General features: G+C 39.7%; 1 protein-coding gene across 2 annotated transcripts in view; it reads left to right on the forward strand.

The window, feature by feature from the left end:
• Window positions 1-11,722: 11,722 nt before the first annotated feature.
• GRAMD1C (GRAM domain containing 1C) overlaps window positions 11,723-21,156 on the forward strand; it is a 102,180-nt gene continuing 92,746 nt past the window's right edge. For both annotated transcript variants that reach the window (XM_019448418.2, XM_053903359.1), the window contains exons 1-2: window positions 11,723-11,855; window positions 17,444-17,593. In XM_019448418.2, the coding sequence (XP_019303963.2) occupies window positions 11,829-11,855; window positions 17,444-17,593 (177 nt within the window). In that variant the 5' untranslated portion in view covers window positions 11,723-11,828. The remainder of the gene's footprint in view (window positions 11,856-17,443; window positions 17,594-21,156) is intronic.

The raw sequence follows: 21,156 nt of genomic DNA on the forward strand, positions 1-21,156 counted from the left end.
CCCTTGTTCCATTGTTTTCTAGCTTATGAAATTTTCTTGCTCTGGTATCCTCTCCTGTTCTCCCTATCTGTCCACAATTCCTCTTATTGTGGTTTTGATGAGTTTTGGCAAGGAACAAAATTAGATACGTATGTACAGATACATTAACTCACCATTTATGGATTAGCAGCATTAGAAAAAGACATAAAAATTAAGAATGGTATTTTTGAGGGATCTGTGCTAAAGTCAATCATACTGAACATTAAAAAAGTGGAAAGAGTGACGTTTGTAAGCTCTAATAATAAAATGTAAGTGAGAGAGTTATCATTCAGGAAAGTTTCACTTAGTAAAGGGGCAAAAAGTGGCATACTTTCTTTTTTCACTTTTCCCTTTTTGGCCCGGCCTATGGGGCTCAGTGAGAAGGAATAAAGAGGTGGTCCAAGGATCCTGTATGCTCCTGGTCATACCCGTATCTATCTCCTTAACACCCATATCTTCTCCACAACTATCTGCCTCAAATACATTGTGATGGTTGATTCTATGTGTCAACTTGACTGGATCCTGAGGTGCCCAGATATCTGACTAAATGTTCTTTCTGGCTGTGTCTGTGTGAGGGTGTTTGCAAATGAGATTAGCATTTGCATCTGCAGACTGAGTAAAACAGTTTGCCCTCCTTAAAGTGGGTGGGCATCATCCATCCAATCTGTTGAGCTCCTGAATAGAACAAAAGTTAGAGGAAGGGAGAATTTGCTTTCTGTGCCTGACTGCTTGAGCTGAGACATCAGTCTTCTCCTCCTCTTGGGCCGGAACTTTAGAACGGTTGGCTCTCAGATTCTCAGAACTGTACCACAGGTTTTCCTGGATCTTCAGCCTGCAGAAGGCAGATTGTGTAGTTTGTTCCATATGCATAAAATTGGTTCTGTTTCCCTGGAGACTAATATAGCCATCAAGACTAATCTTGTTATGCCCTACAATTTTATTTACGTCACTCAGTACAAGACACCCAAGGTTTCCAGCTCCCCCCACCCCCAGACTCTTGTCACCGTGCAGCTCTATCGAACCCCTTGCCCTCTCCCCCATCCCCAACTTTCAAATTCCTTTTTGGTATGCTGTGGAATTCAAGATCAAACATTAACAAAACTCCCTATCTTCTAATTTCTCAGAGTTTTGGGTTTTGTTTTTTTTTTCCCCCTGAATATTCTCTAGAACTTCTCTTCACTTTGCTGTGACTGAAATCTCACTTCCCCCTGAGGACACTGCTTTCCCTACAGCCTTCTCAAGTGGTGGCTGTTTTCTGTCCCACACTGTCATACCACTTGTGGGAGCTTCACTCCTAGAAGGCCCCCAACAATCCTGCCTCCCATGAGTCATGCCCTGTATAGTCACCTCCCACAGTGGATCAGGTCTGACCCTTTAGCCCAATAGAAGGTGGTGTAACTGACAGTGTGCAACTCCCAAGGCTAGGTCATAAAAAGCATTGCAACTTCCAGCTTGGTCTTTTGCAACAACATGCTCTGAGGAAAGGTTCTGCCATACCATGAGGGCTCAAGCAGCCTTTTGGAGAGGCACTTGTGGAGAGGAACTGAGGTCCCAAACCAACAGGCAGCTCCAGGTTGCGGGTCATGTAAATGAGACACCTTGAAAATGGATCCTCCAGATTCAACCAGGCCTTTTGATGGATGACTGGAGCACCACATGGCTAATGAGGGCAACCTCATGAGAGACTATGAGCCAGAACTTTTCAACTGAGCTGTCCCCAAATCCTTGACCCATAGAAACCATGAGAGATAATGAATAATTATTGCTGTTTTCAGCCACTATGGTCTTAGGTGATGTGTCATGCAGCATAGTAACTGGAACATGACTGGTTGCAGAGAAAAAGTGATTGCCTTCTTTCCTTCTATTACTTCCAGACTCTTCTCCTTTACTCCTCCCTAAAACCCTAGCTTTGAATTTTATGTCAGAAAAGAATGCCACAGACTACCTGTCTTTATTGTAATTGTCTACAGACTCATTCATGTTTCTTTTTTTATTGAAGAGTTTTGTTCTTTGCTCATGGTCACTTTCCTCTATGCAATTATTTTTATACTTGGTATCGTAGTTCATTTGGGCTGTTCTAACAAAATACCATAGACTGGGTGGCTTATAAAAAAAGAAGTTTACTTCTCATAGTTCTGGGGGCTGAGAAGTCCAGGATGAAGGTGCCAGTATGGTTGTGTTTTGGTGACATCCTCTTCCTGGTTCATAGCTGGCACCTTCTGTCTGTGTCCTTACATGGTGGGGTGGGGAGAAAGGAGCTTCCTGGAGTCTCTTTTATAAGAGCACTAATTCCATTCATGAGAGCAGAGAGCCTCCCAAAGGCCCCACTTCCTGCTACCATCACTTTTGGGGTTAGGATTGATTCAACATACAAATTTGGTGAGGGGGACACATTCAGACCGTAGTACTTGGTGATTTCAATATCCACTAAGATTATATCTCCAATCTCCGGTTTCTTAGTTCAGTGACCTTGCCCCCATCATCTTGTCTGCTCTAGGCAGCCACCCACTCTAAGGCTCATAGAAGAGAACTCATCATTATAATTGCAATTTATCCATAGTCTCAATTACAAGCACCACTTCCTATTTTTCCAACTCGTCACCTCTAATTTTTTTCTTTAAAAATGTTAATGCACTTATACGTTGTTGTGATGAACACACAGGTGTTATATGGGAGTGTTGAAATACTACATTGCACACCTGAAACTAGTATTACACTATATGCTAACTTTTTGGAATTTAGATAAAAACTTAAAAAAAATTAATGTACTTATCCAAATTTCTATGAATTTTGCCAGATAAGAAACATTCTGAGACTCTTTCTGTCATGTTATCATTTACATAGAACTGAGAACTTAAAAAAATTTTTTTTAATGTTTTATTTATTTTTGAGAGAGAGAGAGAGAGAGACAGAGTACGAGCGGGGAGGGGCAGAGAGAGAGAGACAGACAGACAGAATCTGAAGCAGGCTCCAGGCTTTGAGCTATCACCACAGACACGAGGCTCCAACTTACAAACTGTGAGATCATGACCTGAGCCGAAGTCGGGCCCTCAACTGACTGACCCACCCAGGTGCCCCTACATAGAACTGAGAACTCTTAATTGTAGCAATCACTAGCAATCTTTCAACCCCAACTAGATTTACCAACCTTTAATCCTAATATTTTTCATTTGTCCTTCATACTTCTAACCTTTGCTTTGCCTCTTTCCCAGTTTGGATTCTAAGGACAACGATTACTCCCACACACCTGTATGCACATTCATCTCCCTTGAGCCTCTCTTGCTTTAGCATGTTCACATGGTAAAAATCAACTCTAATTAAATCCAACTCAGCCCTTTCTGCGCTCGAACTTGTGCCCCTGCAGAAAAACACACACCTGTGCAGGTGTGTTTCACTCTATTTATTTTGACAGCTTATAATAGTTTTTAATTCTATGAAATAAGGAAAGTTGAGGAATGGTACAAAGGCTTCCCATAAACCCTTATTCAGATCCCCCAATTATTAACATTTCCATGTCTGCTTTATTTGTTTGCTTATTCTTTCTCTCTGCACATTTTTTTTCTGTACCATTTGAGAGTGAGTTAAGCCTAAATACATCAGTTAAACCTAAATGAATAGACAGCAATATATTCCCCCAATCAAGGACATTCTCACCATAGTATAATTATCAAAAACGGAAATTAATTTTAATAAACACTATCATCTAATCTGCAGACTTTATTCAAAGTTTTCCAGTTGTCCCAATAATGTCCTTTTATAGCAATTAAAAAAATAATTCTAGTTCAGGATCCAATTCAAGATCACACATTGCATTTTATTGCCGTATGTCTTCTCCTTTAATATGGAGCAATAATTCAGTCTTTCCTTGGCTTTTAGAAGCTTGATATTTCTTTAAAAAATTTTTTTAATGTTTATTTATTTTTCAGAGAGAGTCAGAGCATGAGCAGGGGATGGCAGAGAGAGAGGGAGACACAGAATCTGAAGCAGGTTCCAGGCTCAGAGCTGTCAACACAGAGCCCAACGTGGGGCTCAAACTCACAATCTGTGAGATCATGACCTGAGCTGAAGTTGGATGCTTAACTGACTGAGCCACCCAGGTGCCCCTGTATGTTAACTAAAATTTATAAAAAAAAAAAAAATATATATATATATATATATATATACACATAAGATAACATTTACCATTTTACCCATTTTAAGTGTACAGTTCCGTGTATTAAGTACATTCATGTTGCTGTGCTATCATCACCACTGCCCCCTTCAGAACTTCTTCATCTTCCCAAACTGAAAGGCCATACACCTAAACAATAGCTCCCCATTGTGCCCTACCCCCAGCCACTTGAAACCGCCATTCTACTGTCTCTATAAATGTGACTACTCATGAGCCGAACTAAATTTGTGAATTTACGATCATTATCATGCATGGGCATAGAAATCTCTGTTCTGTTAGCTCAGTGATCAGCTAGTGATTTGGCAGAGATTTTTAAACTCCAGGAAAAGAAAGAAAGAAAGAAAAGAAAGAAGAAAGAGAAAAGAGAGAAAGAAAGAAAGAAAGAAAGAAAGAAAAAAGAAAGAGAAAGAAAGAAAGAAAGAAAGAAAGAAAGAAAGAAAGAAAGAAAGAAGAAAGAAAAGAAAGAAAGAAAAGAAACCTCCCAGTCTTTGGGAGGTTGGGGTCTGGGATGAAGACTTTACAACTCTGCCTTTGCTTTGCCTTCCTGCTGTGCTTCCTTCCTCCTAAGCAAGAACTTAGGGCCTTCTTAGGTCTTTTCTGTGCATGCTCCCAGCTCTGGGCATATGCGTGACTTTCCAGACTCCCTGAAATTTGTGGGAGCTTTTCAAAGCCCTTATTCCCCAGCCTTTCCTCCCAAACTTTTCAGGTTGCCCACAGTTTGCCTCAACTGTTTTCCTTTGCTCCAAATTGCAGTGGCTAAATCATTTGCCCACAAATGTTTGCTTCCACCCCTCCTCTTTAAAGTATCTGCCCTATCCCTGGGAGAGTTGTGAGTTAGGTGAAATAAAGGCAGATCATTGAGCTGGTCCATCAGGGAGCCACCAGACAGGTCAAAGCAAGCAACTCCAATTCTTTAATAAGTTCTGTGCTACTCCTTCCAATGCCAGGAGCTAGTACCAGGAATGTGGGCTATTGTGGAGTGGGGGATGGTACCAGGGTAAATTAAAATGCCACAAAGCTCTCTTACTGAGACTCAGCTGTTTTTTCTTAATTAAGCATTTCCTGATTGTTGTAAGCTTTGGATTGGATTCCAGAGTTCCAAATAAGTAGGTCCTGACCTTTTTTGCTAACTTATTTGTTGCTTTTGTGGAGGTACAAACTTTCGGAGTTTCCTACTCTGTCTTATTTGTCGATGTCATTCTCTCTCATTCTTTTTTAAATTTAATTTATTTTTTTAAACGTTTATTTATTTTTGAGAGAGAGAGAAGGAGCGTGAGCAGGGGAGGGGCAGAGAGAGATGGAGACACAGAATCTGAAACAGGCTCTAGTCTCTGAGTTGTCAGCACAGAGCCTGACACAGGGCTTGAACTCAGGAACCATGAGGTCATGACTTGAGCTGAAGTTGGGTGCTTAACCGGCTGCACCACCCAGGTGCCCCTCATTCTTCTTCTTTTTTTTAATCTAGCATAGAATTTCAATAGATGGATGTACATAGTTTATTTAGCCAAGCTTTCATTGATGAACATTTGTTTCCACTTTTTGCTAATGCAAACAATTCTCCAGTGAATAACTTTGCACATTATTTTGCATGTCTGCAAATAAATCTATAGGAAAAAAACCCAGAAATGAAATTGCTGCAACAGTGTATGCATTTTGTAACATTTATAGCTATTGCCAAGTGCTGTATCACCTTACACTCCCACCATGAGACTTGTCAACAACAGTCTTGTCAACAAACAGATTGTGTTATCAAACTACTATACTTTTGTCAGTCTTGTAGGTGAAAATAGTATTTCCATGTGTTTTTTATTTCTACTTTTTAAAATTCTGAGTAAAAATGAGCACTTTAAAAAGGGACACTTGTATTTCATTTTCTGTGAACTTCTGACATATACCTTAACAATTTTTTAGTTGATCAATTTCCATATCAGTCTTTCCGTATTAATTTCCAGGAGCTCTTTATATGTTAGTATGATCTTACTTTACTTACTTTATTTTTTTTTATTTAAAAAAAAATTTTTTTTTAACGTTTATTTATTTTTGATACAGAGAGAGACAGAGCATGAACGGGGGAGGAGCAGAGAGAGAGCGAGACACAGAATCGGAAGCAGGCTCCAGGCTCTGGGCCATCAGCCCAGAGCCCGACGCGGGGCTCGAACTCACGGACTGTGAGATTGTGACCTGAGCTGAAGTCGGACGCTTAACCGACTGAGCCACCCAGGCGCTCCAGCTTACTTTATTTTTTAAAAAGATTTTATTTTTAAGTAATCTCTATACCCAACATGGGGCTCAAACTCACAACTGCAAGATCAAGAGTTGCACACTCAAGAAAGGGGAACTCTCTTACACTGTTGGTAGGTATGCGAACTGGTGCAGCCACTCTGGAAAACAGTATGGAGGTTTCTCAAAAAGTTAAAAATAGAACTACCCTACAACCCAGCAATTGCACTACTAGGTATTTACCCAAAGGATACAAACATACTACTTAGAACCAGCACATGCACCCCAATGTTTATAGCAGCATTATAAAAAATAGCCAAATTATGGAAAGAGCCCAAGGGTCCATCGACTAATGTATGGATAAAGAAGATGTGGTATATATATATATATATATACATATATATATATATATATATATATATATATATATATACACACACACAATAGAATATTACTTAGCCAACAAAAAGAATGAAATCTTGCCATATGCAACAATGTGGATGGAGCTAGAGTGTATTATGCTAAGCAAAATAAGTTAGTGAAAGACACCATGATTTCACTCATATGTGGAATTTAAGAAACAAAACAGATGAACATAGGGGGGAAGGAAAAAAAAGAGGAAGCAAACCATAAGAGACTCTTTTAAAGTTTATTTTATTTATTTTTGAGAAAGAGAGAGTGGGGGAGGGGCAGAGAGAGAGGGAGAGAGAATCAGAAGCAGGCTTTGTGCTGCCAGCAGGGTTTGAACCCATAAACTGTGAGATCATAACCTGAGCCAAAATCAAGAGTTGGACACTTAACCCAGGCGCCCCAAGAAACTCTTAACTATAAAGAACAAACTGAGGGTTGCTGAGGGGAGGTGGGTGGGGGGATGAGCTAAAATGGGTGATGGGCATTAAGGAGGGCACCTGTTGCGATGAGCACTGGGTGTTATATAAGTAATGAATCATTAAATTCTACTCCTAAAACCAATATTATACTATATTGACTAAGTAGAATGTAAATTAAAAGAAATTGATCCAGAAAAAGAGTTGCACGCTCTACTGACTGAGCTAGCCAGGCACCCCAGGGTGATTTCACTTTAAATACATGGCCACAAATCTCAGCTTGGCATTGGTATTATGGCAATCCTACTGTTTTCTTAATATGTTATTCCATTTATTTTCCTATGGTCCCAAGTATCTCATAATTTTTCCTTTCCTCAAACTTCCAACAACTTGTCCTCCATAAATCACTTTCAGCCTTGTGTTTTATTTCACTGCGAAATAGCAATGCCCTTCAGCCAAAGACCGCAATGTTGGGTTTATTGACTCATTGCAACAAAGGCGAAAGTACACACCATAGAGAATCATGAGGACATCTCAGTCAAACGGTGTTAGAGAGGATTTACTATAGGATTTGGGTTTCTGTTTTTGGTGATTCTGGGAGGATGAGTTAAGAAGTGGGGCTTTCTCCAGGATTATATGTTGACAAAAGCTGTAGTAATTGTATGGTTGAGTATCTTAATAAATCTTATGTAGAAGGTGGGAGGAACAAAATGCAGTGAAAGCTGTGAATGAGAAAGAAGCAGCAGTTAACTCACCTTAGCCAGCATAAGGGGATATTTTGCCATTTTTGTGGTTTGAACCATGTCCCCATTTTTGTCTGCTTACACCTGAATATGGAGTGGACTTCCTTTGCCCTTGCTCTATCATGCTTGCAAAGTGGCTTTTAAAAAACACCAGTGACATGTGTAGTTTTTCATGTTCAACAGACCACCATGGCCTCTGCTCTGAGCACCAGGCCATCTTCTGGCTGTCAGGGGCTGCTGGGAAGCAGTCACAAGAGAACTTGCACAGACTCATCTTGTCACATCTATTCACTTACCTGCATCTGTGCCATATATTCTTTCGCAATACTAAGGATGAACAGTCCATGTTCCCGTTGTAGTCCAGCCCATCCACTTACATAGTAGAGCCTACCCCACCATCTATTCAAGGTCTTCACTCCCAAAGCTCTCCCTGCCTCTCTTGAACCACAAATTTTACCTGTCTGTTGGGTCATTCCCATGTGTATTCAAATATGCTGTTATTGTTCCCATCTTATAAAAAAAAAAAAATTTAAAGACAAAGCGGAAGAATAAACCCTCCTTTGACCCTAAATCTCCCCTCCAGCTCTGTCCTATTTCACTGCCTCATTTAGAGCTAAGTTCTTCCAAGTAGTTGTTTATACATATTGCCTTCTACAACCTTTCCTTTTCTCTTGAATCTGCTCTCCAACCAAAATTGTTCTTGTCAAGGTCAACGAATGATCTCCAGATTGATAAATATAGAGCGATATAGAACTATTCTCAGTTCTCATCCTACTTGACCTGTTAGCAATAGTTGACATCTCTGATTTTTTTCATCCTCCTTGAGATACTTTATTTGACTTCAGGATGAGGTTCTCTATCTACCTCATTGGCCATTCCTTCTCAGTCTTTGCTGTTTCCTCTTTATCTCCTCAACTTCGAAATCTCTATTTAAAAACAATGTCACCCTTTTAAAATTGGTCTAAAACCTGAATAGTGATTCACCTAGCCCAACCTTAGGACCTTTCTTTATCAGATTATTTTCATTTTTTCCACCTTTTCAAAAAAATTAAATAATTTAGTGGGGGTGGCACTGTGAGGGGTTATACAACCTGAGCAGAGTAGGAAAGGGGTGTATGCAGAATGCAGGGACCATGATGGCTGGGCAAGGGGGTTAGGGTGGGATGGATGAGGAGGGAGCCTGTGCAAGGGGCATTTAATATTGCACATTGAAGGAGATATGGCAACAGATGATAACATGTGATTTGGGGCTATATTCTCTTACTATGAAGGATCTTACTAGGACAATTGGTTGAACTTTAGTGTGATGTGAGAATTAGAATGTAGTAATATGATGTTAATTTCCCAATTTTGTTGGTCATATTATGATGGTTTGGGAGAATGTCCTTGTATGCAAGAAATATTCACCTAAATATTCAGAGTTTATAGGGCACACTGTTGACAGTTTACTTTCAAATGGCTCAGGGAAAAAGTTATTGTAATATATTTGCAATTTTTCTGTAAGTTTGAAATTGTTTCAAAGTTAAAAAAATTTAAATATTAGTTTTAAAATACTTTACATAATAACCACATTCATCTTGTACCATTAAAAAAATATTGGCAATATTAAATTCTTTCAATCCAGAGTAGAATTCTTAGCATGGCTTCTGGTTCAAATAATAGGCATTTTTTCTTCAGCCTATTCTTGTACACAACATTGAAGAAAAACACAGTTTATGCTAAGTTTTGCAGAACAAAAACAAGAATATATCCTTTCTTGATTATCTTATTAGGTAATTGTTCCTTAACATATAATATATGTTATATTATAACTTATATATAATAACTTATATATATATATAACTTATAAGTTATATATATAATATATATATTATATATAACATATATATATTATAAGTTATATATATAATATATATATAAGTTATATATATAACTTATTGTATATAACTTATAAGTTATATATATAACTTATATATAATAACTTATATATAATACTTTTTTAAAAAAGATACTCAATATCTGACTTTTTGTGGAAGCGGAGTTGACTTTTTCTCCCTCTTCCACTTTCCATTATGATTATTTTCAAACATACAGAAACAGGAAAAGAATAACTGAATAGTGGTGTACCCTCCACATAGATGGAATAATTGCTAACATTTTGCTATTTTGCGTTCTCTTTCCCCTTATCTGTTGTCTTAGTTTATTTAGGCGGTTAGAACAAAAAATGCCAGAGGTTAGGTGGCTTGTAAACAACAAAGATTTATTTCTCACAGTTCTGAAGTCTGGGAAGTCCAGGATGAAGACACCTGCAGATTCTGTGTCTGGTGAGAACCCACACCCTATTCATAGTTGCAGTCTTCTCAACAGTGTCCTCAAATGGTAGAAGGGGATTATATGTCAGCGTATGAATTTGGGGAGGACTCCACATTCAGCCGTGGCATTTATATTTGTTGAAGCATTTGAAATCAAGTTGTAGGCATCATGACACCTCATTCCTAAACACCTGAGCATGAATTTTCTAATAATAAAGACATTCTCCAACATAACCACCAAGTAGTAATTATCCATAAATGAATATCAATAATTTTATCCACAAACCGTTATTTATTCTGTAACAAGGAAGAAATATATTTATTTCGTAAATATATTTAATATACTAATCAATACATTTATACATATAAATAATATATATTTCACATTCAGTCTTCCTTAATTGTTCTAGAATGTCTTTTATAGCTGTATTTTGAGGGGGGAAGGAACCAGGATTGGCAACACTCAATACCTTTTTTTTTTAACGTTTTATTTATTTTTGAGAGAGAGAGAGAGAGAGAGAGAGAGAGAGCATGCGTGTGAGTGGGGGAGGGGCAGAGAGAGAGAGAGAGGGAGACACAGAATCCAAAGCAGGCTCCAGGTTCTGAGCTGTCAGCACAGATCCCGATGAGGGGCTCGAACTCATGAACTGTGAGATCATGACCAGAGCTGAAGTCAGACGCTCAACCGACCAGAGCCGCTCAGGCGTCCCAACACTCAATAGATTTTTTTTTTTTTTTTTATCATCTCATGTCACATTATTTTTTTTAAAATATTTTATCTTATTTTTTTTCAATATATGAAGTTATTGTCAAATTGGTTTCCATACAACACCCAGTGCTCATCCCAAAAGGTGCCCTCCTCAATACCCATCACCCACCCTCCCCTCCCTCCCTCCCACCCCCCATCAACCCTCAGTTTGTTCTCAGTTTTTAACAGTCTCTTATGCTTTGGCTCTCTCCCACTGTAACCTCTTTTTTTTTTTTTTTTTTTCCTTCCCCTCCTCCATGGGTTTCTGTTAAGTTTCTCAGGATCCACATAAGAGTGAAAACACTCAATAGCTTTTAACTATTAATTATAACTTCAGGCCCTTATTTGAAGGAACAAGACTTTGCCAAGCAATTCACCTTTTCGCACCCTGGGGCAGAGTATGTATTGTGTGAAAGAGGTTGAGGAGGGACTTTGTGAGGAGTGACTAATGCCCGGAAGCCGTTTCACGACAGGCACAGGAGTTTGAGGTTGGGAGGTAGGTACTGGGAGGTAGGTAAGTACAGGGGGCTTATTTTGATGCTAGTAAAAGACTGGTCTGCGCGCTAACAAATTAACATTACATTCTCACTAGTTAGCCAAAGGCGACTGCCGCCAGAGGGCGCAAGGCGCGCAGGCAGGATCCCAGGTAGCCCTCCGAGGTCGCGGTGGGGGCGTGCGTGGCCCAGAGTCCTGAGCGCGCGCCGGGGGTGGTCGCGGGGCACGCGCCGGGCCGCCCCCTCCCCACGCGGGGCGCGCGTGCGCGGTTCCGCTGCGGCCCAAGGAGCCGCGATGGAGGGCGCTCTGACTGTTCGCCAGGTAAGCGGCTCTTCGCTGGGGCGGCTTCCCAAGCGGTGGCTGCACCCGGCAGTTTTCTTCACGATAGTTGTTTGAACCTTCTCAGGTTATGATAATTAATTCCTCCCTTCCGTTTTCTCCGTGCTCTTTGGAGTAATTTGGAAAGTTGTTACCAAGGAAACGGTTTCGTGTGCTTCCTGCGAGCCTTCCCCTCGCGGCGATGGTGGAAAGTCTGCTTCTCTGTGGGCGTGGAAAGCAGGAATTTGGTCCCGAAATGTCCTAGTCCAGATGTCTCAGCCTCAGGCCCCACCGACTCACGTTCCGTTGTCGTGATTCTGACCCGACATCACGTTGATCCAGTCTCACCCGCCTCCCTAAACTATCAGCTCTTGAATAAAGGGCTCAGGACTCTAGCGTAAATAACTGTGCTGTCAACCAAGCTTTTGGTTCCAACTAGTTTTGTTCTTTGCTCACTGTCTTATTTGATAAACGGAAGATCTTGCTGATTAACCTTCAGGGTGAAAGCCTACTTTTGTTCCAGGGCTACCTGCATTTATGAACACTACGCTCATTTCTTTTACGTTGGTTGGGTGTATATATTTTAGAGAATTGCAATCAGTGCGATACCTTTTATGTGAGTAGCATTTTACAGGTTACAAAATGGTAGAGACATTCGAATAATTGTTGAATGAACAAGTGAATGTACTATTTCAACTGAGCCTCAGAAACATTATTTAATGAAATAGGCATGATACATGTTAATGAACCCAATCAGTTATTTTATTCTCTGTCCCTGGCACTGGTGTTAGGATAAGATGGTGAGCAACAGACACATGATTCCTGTTCTCAATGAGTTTATAGTTTAGACTACCGAGAGTTATTACCCCTACTGTAGAGTGGAGAAAACAGATTTAGAGAAATTGACTGGCAAAGACCACACAACTAATAAGTTAGAGAGATAGGATTCTGTTGTAGCCACTCTACAAAGTCTGATTTGGATGTAGAATTATGCCACACATGCACCATGAATATATGAGAAGGCTTATTACTTATATATACAATGGCTTATTAAATACGTAATGAAAAAGTAGAAGTAGGTCAGGCTTCTCAAGCAGATCCTAAATGATTTAAAAGACAAGGAAAGGAAGTTTAATCCAGGTTTTTACCCTGGTGGGATCAGGGTAAGGGTTGCTGTGTGTGGACTGGGGCTTGCTTGGTTTGACTCTCTCACCCACACCAAAGGTGAGAGCACCCAGAATTTCTCACCCACTTGCCCATATGGGGGAAAGAAGAGGAAAAAGGACGGGTGAGGCTTAAAATCTGTCAGCAGGCAAACATTAAAAAATTGAATGAGACTCCTTATCACAGTTCACCCAGATGTTGGGTTAATGACTGAAAGGTACGATTTTTCATTTAGTTGAATTTGAATTAGTGTAGGTAAGCCATCATGGCTGTCTACTAGGTCTCCAGCCTGTGCCCAGTAAGGAAAATGAAAGTTCCCTGGAATGCCTTGTTCAAGAGCACAACAGTGTGTTTTGAGAAATAAAATGAGTGCCTTGGTCTCTATTAGTAATCTTCTGGAACTCTAACAGGCATAAGGAGTATCTTGGTGAGGTCTTTTATTATGGGTTTAGTATATGTAGAGACACGAGCGATCTTTTTTTAAAAAAAAAAAATTATTTATTTATTTAGAGAGAGAAAGAACGTACACGTGAGCAGGGGAGGGGCAGAGAGAGAGGGAGAGAATCCCAAGCAGCTTCTATGCTGTCAGTGCAGTACCCAGTTTCGGGCTCCATCTCACAAACTATGAGATCATGACCTGAATAGAAATAAAGAGTTGGACCCTTAACTGACTGAGCCACCCAGGTGCCCCAAGACATGGTGATCTTGATTTGTATTTTGAGTATCTGTGAAACAGATTTCTAGAGTGCTTTATCCCAAAGGGTGCAGCTCTGAGGCAGTGCCCCAAGAGTCTGTAAAAATGTGCAGATGGAGCCAACTGTTGGCCAGAGCATCCAGTGTTAAGATGACTATGGGAAGTTCAGCCAGTTGTGCTGACCCTTGGGTCCTTACCTTTATCAGGGACATCTTGGTTAAGGGATGAAAAGCAGTAGATATCCAGAGAGCTCCATCATGTGTAATGGTGGTAATGCTGTTCACTGAACAGTAGGTTTGTCTGTCAGACTTCAAATGGGAATTTAGAGTGTACAGACTCCAACTGCTGTTCACTCATTTGAACCCAAGTCACTCTTCAGGTTAACAAGGGGTTCAGAAGAGTGATGGCCTTTTCTAGCACCATGACATCTGATGAAAGAATGAGGACAGGGGAGGGCATGCCCTCTTGCGGGTAAGATATGCTAGGGGGCTCAGATTTGGTTTTATCCCAGAGCAAGGAGGCCTTGGTAGTTGTGCTGAGCTTGCAAGGTGTTGCTTCTAAGACCTAAGAAGGTCTGGGTATGGAGGGTCACAGGCTCAGGGTTTGTAGAGCCTCTATTTCCAGAAGAGTCCAGTATGCTGTCAGTGACTGCTGCTCTAATGGTGTATAACGTGGGACCTGGGGGATAGTTTCTTGCATTAGAAGCCTATAGACAACTTATAGACACCATGGGTGGTTGAGAGACTCCAAGAGTCATGGAAAGAAGCTGCTAAAGTCTCTGTAATGAAGAGTTCTGTGTGTGTGTGTGTGTGTGTGTGTGTGTGTGTGTGTGTGTGTTTGGGGGAGAGGGGAATAGTACTAATGGAAGTGTCTGTTGTGATTTTGACAAATATTAGAGTCTTTTTTGGGAAGGATCCTCATTCAGCATGACTGATTTGCAAGTAATAGTGTAAACAGACTTAAGTAAAGTTTGTAAATGAGGAATATATTGCTCTAGATGCCCAAAACTCCTAAGAAATGTTGGGCTTATTTTAGTGTTATGGGTGCTAAGAGGGTCAATAGTAATTTCTTGACATTGTCAGGGATGGAGTGACCTTTGGTGTACCAAATGGTTTTCAGGAATTTAAGGTGGCAGGCCTTAATGCTGTGTTTGGGGCAATGGCCCATCCCCTTTTCGTGAGCTCTTTTGTGCATATTTGAATGGGTATGTCAAAAGAATGTCTTCAGAGGAGGATGTAAGCAATGTAATGTCATACCTGTGCTCCTGGAGCAAAATAATTACAATTACAATATTGCCTGTAAAAGTTGCATGTAAGGGCAAGCCTTTTGAGGTATGCTGTGCCTAGCTCTGTAAAGGTATATTAATAGTGTCCTACTAGAGATGAAGGCAAAATGTGACTGAGAGCTTGTTGAAAGAGACACTGAACAGAATATTAGCCAAATTTATTATAGCATATATATAGGTTATATATATGTTATATATATAACCTATATATATATGTATATATAATATATATATACTTATTTTTGAGACACAGAGAGACAGAGCATGACCAGGGAAGGGTCAGAGAGAGAGGGAGACACAGAATCTGAAACAGGCTCCAGGCTCTGAGCTGACAGCACAGAGGCTGATGGGCGGCTTGAAGCCACAAACCTTGAGATCATGACCTGAGCCGAAGTCGGACGTTTAACCGACTGAGCCACCCAGGCGCCCCTATTATAACATATATTTACCAGTTTCTGATTGGATAGAGTCAGTAATTTCAATAGTATGTGGTAAAGGGGCCTTCATGGGAGGGAACACAGCATCAGGGGCACAGTCATCAACTGTGAGGCACCATTCATTTTTCCAACTTTAGTAGGCCATGTTGGGCTGTTAAATGGAGAAACCATAGAGATAATCACTCTTTCACTAATTAGGTCTTTTATAATAAATCCCAATCCTCAAAGGCCCTGTTTAATGTTATATTGAGTTGAGTTGTATTTACTATTTTAGCTAGGGGTTGAGGGAGTGGTTCATGGCTTTTTAAAAAGCCATTTGTATGCTCCAAAGACTCTGTTTAAATTTATTGTTGGGTCAGAGCATCCACTGCCAATATGGAATATTTTAGGGTGATGTGTACTATACCATTACCTGGAAGAATTTCAGCAAGACAGAAGTTCTGGTGGTTAAAGTGAGACATACCTATTTATTATCTATTTTATGTTGAGTATTTCCCTAAATTTAGTGGGATCTCCAGGTATAACTGTAGTTTGAGCCCAGTATTGATTAAAGTCATGAAAATTTGCCACTTAAGGCATTTCAGCAGATGTTGAAGTTAATTCAAAAACCTGGGCTATAGAGATATAAAAGCCAATCTTTACCTTTTGTTGTATAAATTATTTTAGTAAATTTTGGATTTCCAACTGGGCCAAATTGTGGACTTCTCTATTTTGTTGTTGTTTCTTTGTTTGTTTGTTTATTGTTTTTCTCTATCTCTTTTGGTGGTGAGTGAATATATTTCAAGTGGAGGGAGTCCTATCATTTCATATTTATAAATTTCATCCTCCAGAGAGCCTCAAATCAGTGTTACCCCCTACAGGGGTAGGGGTATGTGGTTACTTTGTGGAGTTTAAAAACCCTGAGCTTGGGGCGCCTGGGTGGCTCAGTCAGTTAAGTGTCTGACTTCAGCTCAGGTCATGATCTCACAGCTCATGGGTTCAAGCCCCACATTTGTGCTGACGGCTCAGAGCCCAGAGCCTGCTTCAGATTCTGTGTCTCCCTCTCTCTCGGCCCCTCCCCTGCTCATGCTCTGTCTCTCTCTCTGTCCCTCTGTCTCTCTCTCTCTCTCAAAAATAAATAAACACTAAAAAACAAAAACAAAAAAACCAACCCTGAGCTGAAGCTGAGTTTGAATTACCCCTTTGCTGTGCCACATGGGTTCCATGGCTGCTTTTCTCTGTAACCTGGAGGATCAGGATTTTTGTTACAATAGAGGCATAGGTACCAGTGGCAGCAGGGCAACAGCAGGAACAACAGAGGTATTTAAGGGTCCAGGTGAGCCATGTGTTCTCACAATGGTTGCTCCCTTCCCTCCTCCCAGCTCTTTTTTCTCTCTCTCTTTTTTTACTCCAAAATGACTCTCTTTCATGAGTGACTGCCCAAATGGGTCCATCTCTTGCACAGAGTGTACTCTTTCCCCAGAATGCTCCATAGATTGGGGGTCAATGCCTGATTCATTGATTTTTAACTACATTGTTTGTATAAATCAGAGTTAATTTACCAGTTTCCCACAAATTATGGTTAGTAAGTTTGTTTCCACTTTCTTAGTACTATAACCATTGTTGACTCCATGTGCACAGAGTTTTAGTTTATACCCATTCTAGACCAGAGGAGGCATTGCAAATTATTCTCCAAAGAGGTTGAACTAATTATCATCCCCCTTACATGGTATTTTTTACTGTTTAATTATTCCTCTAGCTGACTGTGAACTTCTGGAAGCTAAGGACTTCCTTTTATTCATTTTTGAATTCCCAGTGCCAATTAAACTACCTAATGAGTAGTAGTAGTTGGAGAATATTTGTCACATGTGTAAATATATGAACTGTAGAAGAAAAAACATGTTAATTACTGTTTCCTAAATGCTTAAATATTGTTTTCAAGTTAATTTGTGTATTTTGAACATTAACTCTTTTCATTTTTAAAATGAGCATTTCTCAATAAGTAATTTAAATTGTTGATACTTGTTTCCAGGCAATAAATGCAGGGGATTCAAGCTTTGCCCCTGAGCCACAGGAAGAGTTAGAGGAGAATCCTAGCCCAGTTGCGGATGAGAATAATACAGTGTCAGCAAAAAAACAGGGGCCAAATTTACATAACTGGAGTGGTGACTGGAGCTTTTGGGTAATATTTTTTCTTTCTTATATTTTCACTTAAATCTTAAATGCAAATTTTCTTTAAATTTATAGCAGTTCATATAATGTTTATAATATTTTATTAGCTTCTTGATTTTAGACAGTTAAGTTTTACCAGAGTCTGAGACATTTCTGATTATGCTCTTCTTTGGCCACTAGAATGCACTGTTGTCTGGTTTGATGGAGTGGAATTATCTGCTTCAGTTTTCCTGGGAGAAAACTACAGCACAGAATTGGATTCTACCTACGTTGTTGTTCACTATATTGCAAGAGACTAACATTATGCAGAAACCATATTTCTAAATGTTACTGAGAAACCAGCTATTTTACATAACTTTGATTTAAAGAATTAGTTTTGATACCTAAAAGGAAGTTTAACAATGTTTGACCTGTAGAATATAGTAATTACAAGCTAAGTTTTAAAGTTAGGAGTTTCATATTCTCTTTGCACTGTACTTAGTTGCAGAACTGGGATGTGGGTCAAGTTTCCCCATTGTAAAATGAGACTTCTGCTTTGAGACTCATGATTAGGTGTATAGTGTCTTTTGGTAGGAACAACATTTCTATTGCCATATGAATGCTAGCATTTATTATCTTAAAGGACTCATTCCAAATCTACCAATTCCTGTCAGAGTTATAAGATATTTGACAGAATCTGGTATACTGCAACTATAACTGAAATTTATAGAAGATTATGAGACATATGTACTTCAAATATTAAGTCATTAGAAAGCTGCTCTCTTGACTCTTAGGTATACGTGGTAGCAGAATTTCTTGTAGTTTTACAGTAGCCTAAAAAAGAAATAATATTAATAGGTTATAAGGATTAGTACAAGTACCATTATTCTCTTCATAATTAGCAGCTCAGTTATTGAATCTTTTTTTATAATTTACATCCAAGTTATTTAGCATATAGTACAACAATGATTTCAAGGGTAGATTCCCTAATGCCCCTAACCCATTTATCCCATCCCCCTTCCCACAACCCCTCCAGTAACCCTCTGTTTGTTCTCCATATTTAAGAGTCTCTTATGTTTTGTCCCCCTCCCTGTTTTTATATTATTTTTGTTTCCCTTCCCTTGTGTTCATCTGTTCTGTGTCTTATAGTCCTCATATGAGTGAAGTCATATGATATTTGTCTTTCTTTGACTGACTAATTTTGCTTAGCATAATACCCTCTAGTTCCATCCACATAGTTGCAAATGGCAAGATTTCATTCTTTTTGATTGCCAAGTAATATTCCATTGTATATATATACCACATCTTTATCCATTCATCCATCGATGGACATTTGGGCTGTTTCCATACTTTGGCTATTGTTGATAGCGCTGCTATAAACATTGGGGGGGGGTGTGCCCCTTCGAAACAGCACACCTCTATCCCTTGGATAAATACCTAGTAGTGCAGTTACTGGGTCGTAGGGTAGTTCTATTTGTAGTTTTTTGGGGAACCTCCATACTGTTTTCCAGAGTGACTGCACCAGTTTGCATTCCCACCAGCAGTGCAAAAGAGATCCTCTTTCTCCGCATCCTTGCCAACATCTGTTGTTGCCTGAGTTGTTAATGTTAGCCATTCTGACAAGTATGAGGTGGTATCTCATTGTGGTTTTGATTTGTATTTCCCTGATGATGAGTGATGTTGAGCATTTTTTCATGTGTCGGTTGGCCATCTGGATGTCTTCTTTGGAGAAGTGTGTATTCATGTCTTTTGCCCATTTCCTCACTGGATTATTTGTTTTTTTGGGTGTTGGGTTTGGTAAGTTCTTTACAGATTTTGGATACTAACCCTTTACCTGACATGTTGTTTGCAAATAACATATTCTTCTCCCATTCTGTCAGTTGCCTTTTAGTTTTGCTGATTGTTTCCTTCGCTGTGCAGAAGCTTTTTATTTTGAGGAGGTCCCAATAGTTCATTTTTACTTTTGTTTCCCTTGCCTCCGGAGACGTGTTGAGTAAGAAGTTACTATGGCCAAGGTCAAAGAGGTTTTTGCCTGCTTTCTTCTGGAGGGTTTTGAAGGCTTCCTGTCTTACATTTAGGTCTTTCATCCATTTTGAGTTTATTTTTGTGTATGGTGTAAGAAAGTGGTCCAGGTTCATTTTTCTGCCTGTCACTGTCCAGTTTTCCCAGCACCGCTTGCTGAAGAGACTGTCCTTATTCCATTGGATATTCTTTCCTGCTTTGTCAAAGATTAGTTGGCCATACGTTTGTGGGTCCATTTCTGGGTTCTCTCTATTCTGTTCCATTGATCTGAGTGTCTGTTTTTGTGCCAGTACCATACTGTCTTGATGATTACAGCTTTGTAATACAGCTTGAAGTCCGGTGAATGTTATTGAATCTTAACATGAATAAGTTTCTGACTTCCTATTAAGAAACTTAAGTTTTTTAAAAACATATCTGAAGGAAAATGTTTAATTGCTAACAAATATACCAAATAATTATACTTCCTGAAAATCATGTCATCTATATTGATTATATTATTCTTGGTTTCATTCAGAGACAGTTTATGACTACTGTAGTGTTTTGGCCCTTCTGCACTATGATCGTGTAGCTTTGTTATGGATTGGAAAACCTTTGTAATTCCAAGGGCTATCTACAGGACTAAATAGTCACTGTGGTTCTTCTTTGCAGGCTTAACCTAAGAAGAAGGGTAAAGCTAAAAAAGGAACAAGCAGGGGAATGAGGATTTAGAAATAGGAGAGAGGAAGAAAAGAGGTATGTGTTCTAGACCTTTGCTACTCCAACTGTAGTATGTGGGGCCAACAGACTTGGCTTCACCTGTCTGCTGATTAGAAATGCAGAGTCTTGGGCCCAATCTCAGACCTATTGAATTAGAGTCTTTATTTCACAAGAATTCTTGGAGATTTGTATGAACATTCAAGTTTGAGAAGCACTTGTTTAGAGTGTTGAAAGTCTACTTTGTCTCAGTTTAGGTCTATATGCTAATTACAAGCACTTTGTTTTGAGGAATGAAAAACATTTTTTTGTAATGTTTATTTATTTTTGAGGACAGACAGAGTGTGAACGGGGAAGGAGCAGAGAGAGAGGGAGACACAGAATCTGAAGCAGGCTCCAGGCTCTGAGCCGTCAGCACAGATGTGGGGCTTGAACCCACGCGCCATGAGATCATGACTTGAGCCGAAGTCGGACACTTAGCCAACTGAGTCACCCAGGTGCCCCAAGAATTGATAACTTTTTAAAGTTTTGTTATTTGAAGAGTTAAGCTCCCAGGACCTGAAAAATTCACTAGTGTCGATTAACTCATATATTTTGGCCTGGCTAACTCAGTTGTTCCACAATGGTGAATCTACAGGGAAGCATGGTATCATTTAATGAATTGGAGATTGGGAACAAAAAATTTGGGATAGAGTGTGTACGCTCTGTGCCTGGTGATTTCACTGTGTGGTACTCTTGACTATGTTGTTCAACCTGTCAGTCGCCTCATTTCTAAAATGAGAGATCGGGCCTTCGTATTGCAACATTAGTGTGTCTTGAATCAATAGGGAAAAAGGTGGAGGAGGTGTTTGGCTAGCAAGTGCTCATAATTTACATTTC

The sequence above is a fragment of the Panthera pardus genome, unplaced genomic scaffold, assembly GCF_024362965.1.
Source record: "Panthera pardus isolate Hobbes unplaced genomic scaffold, ASM2436296v1 HiC_scaffold_16, whole genome shotgun sequence".
In the NCBI taxonomy this organism is placed as follows: domain Eukaryota; kingdom Metazoa; phylum Chordata; class Mammalia; order Carnivora; family Felidae; genus Panthera; species Panthera pardus.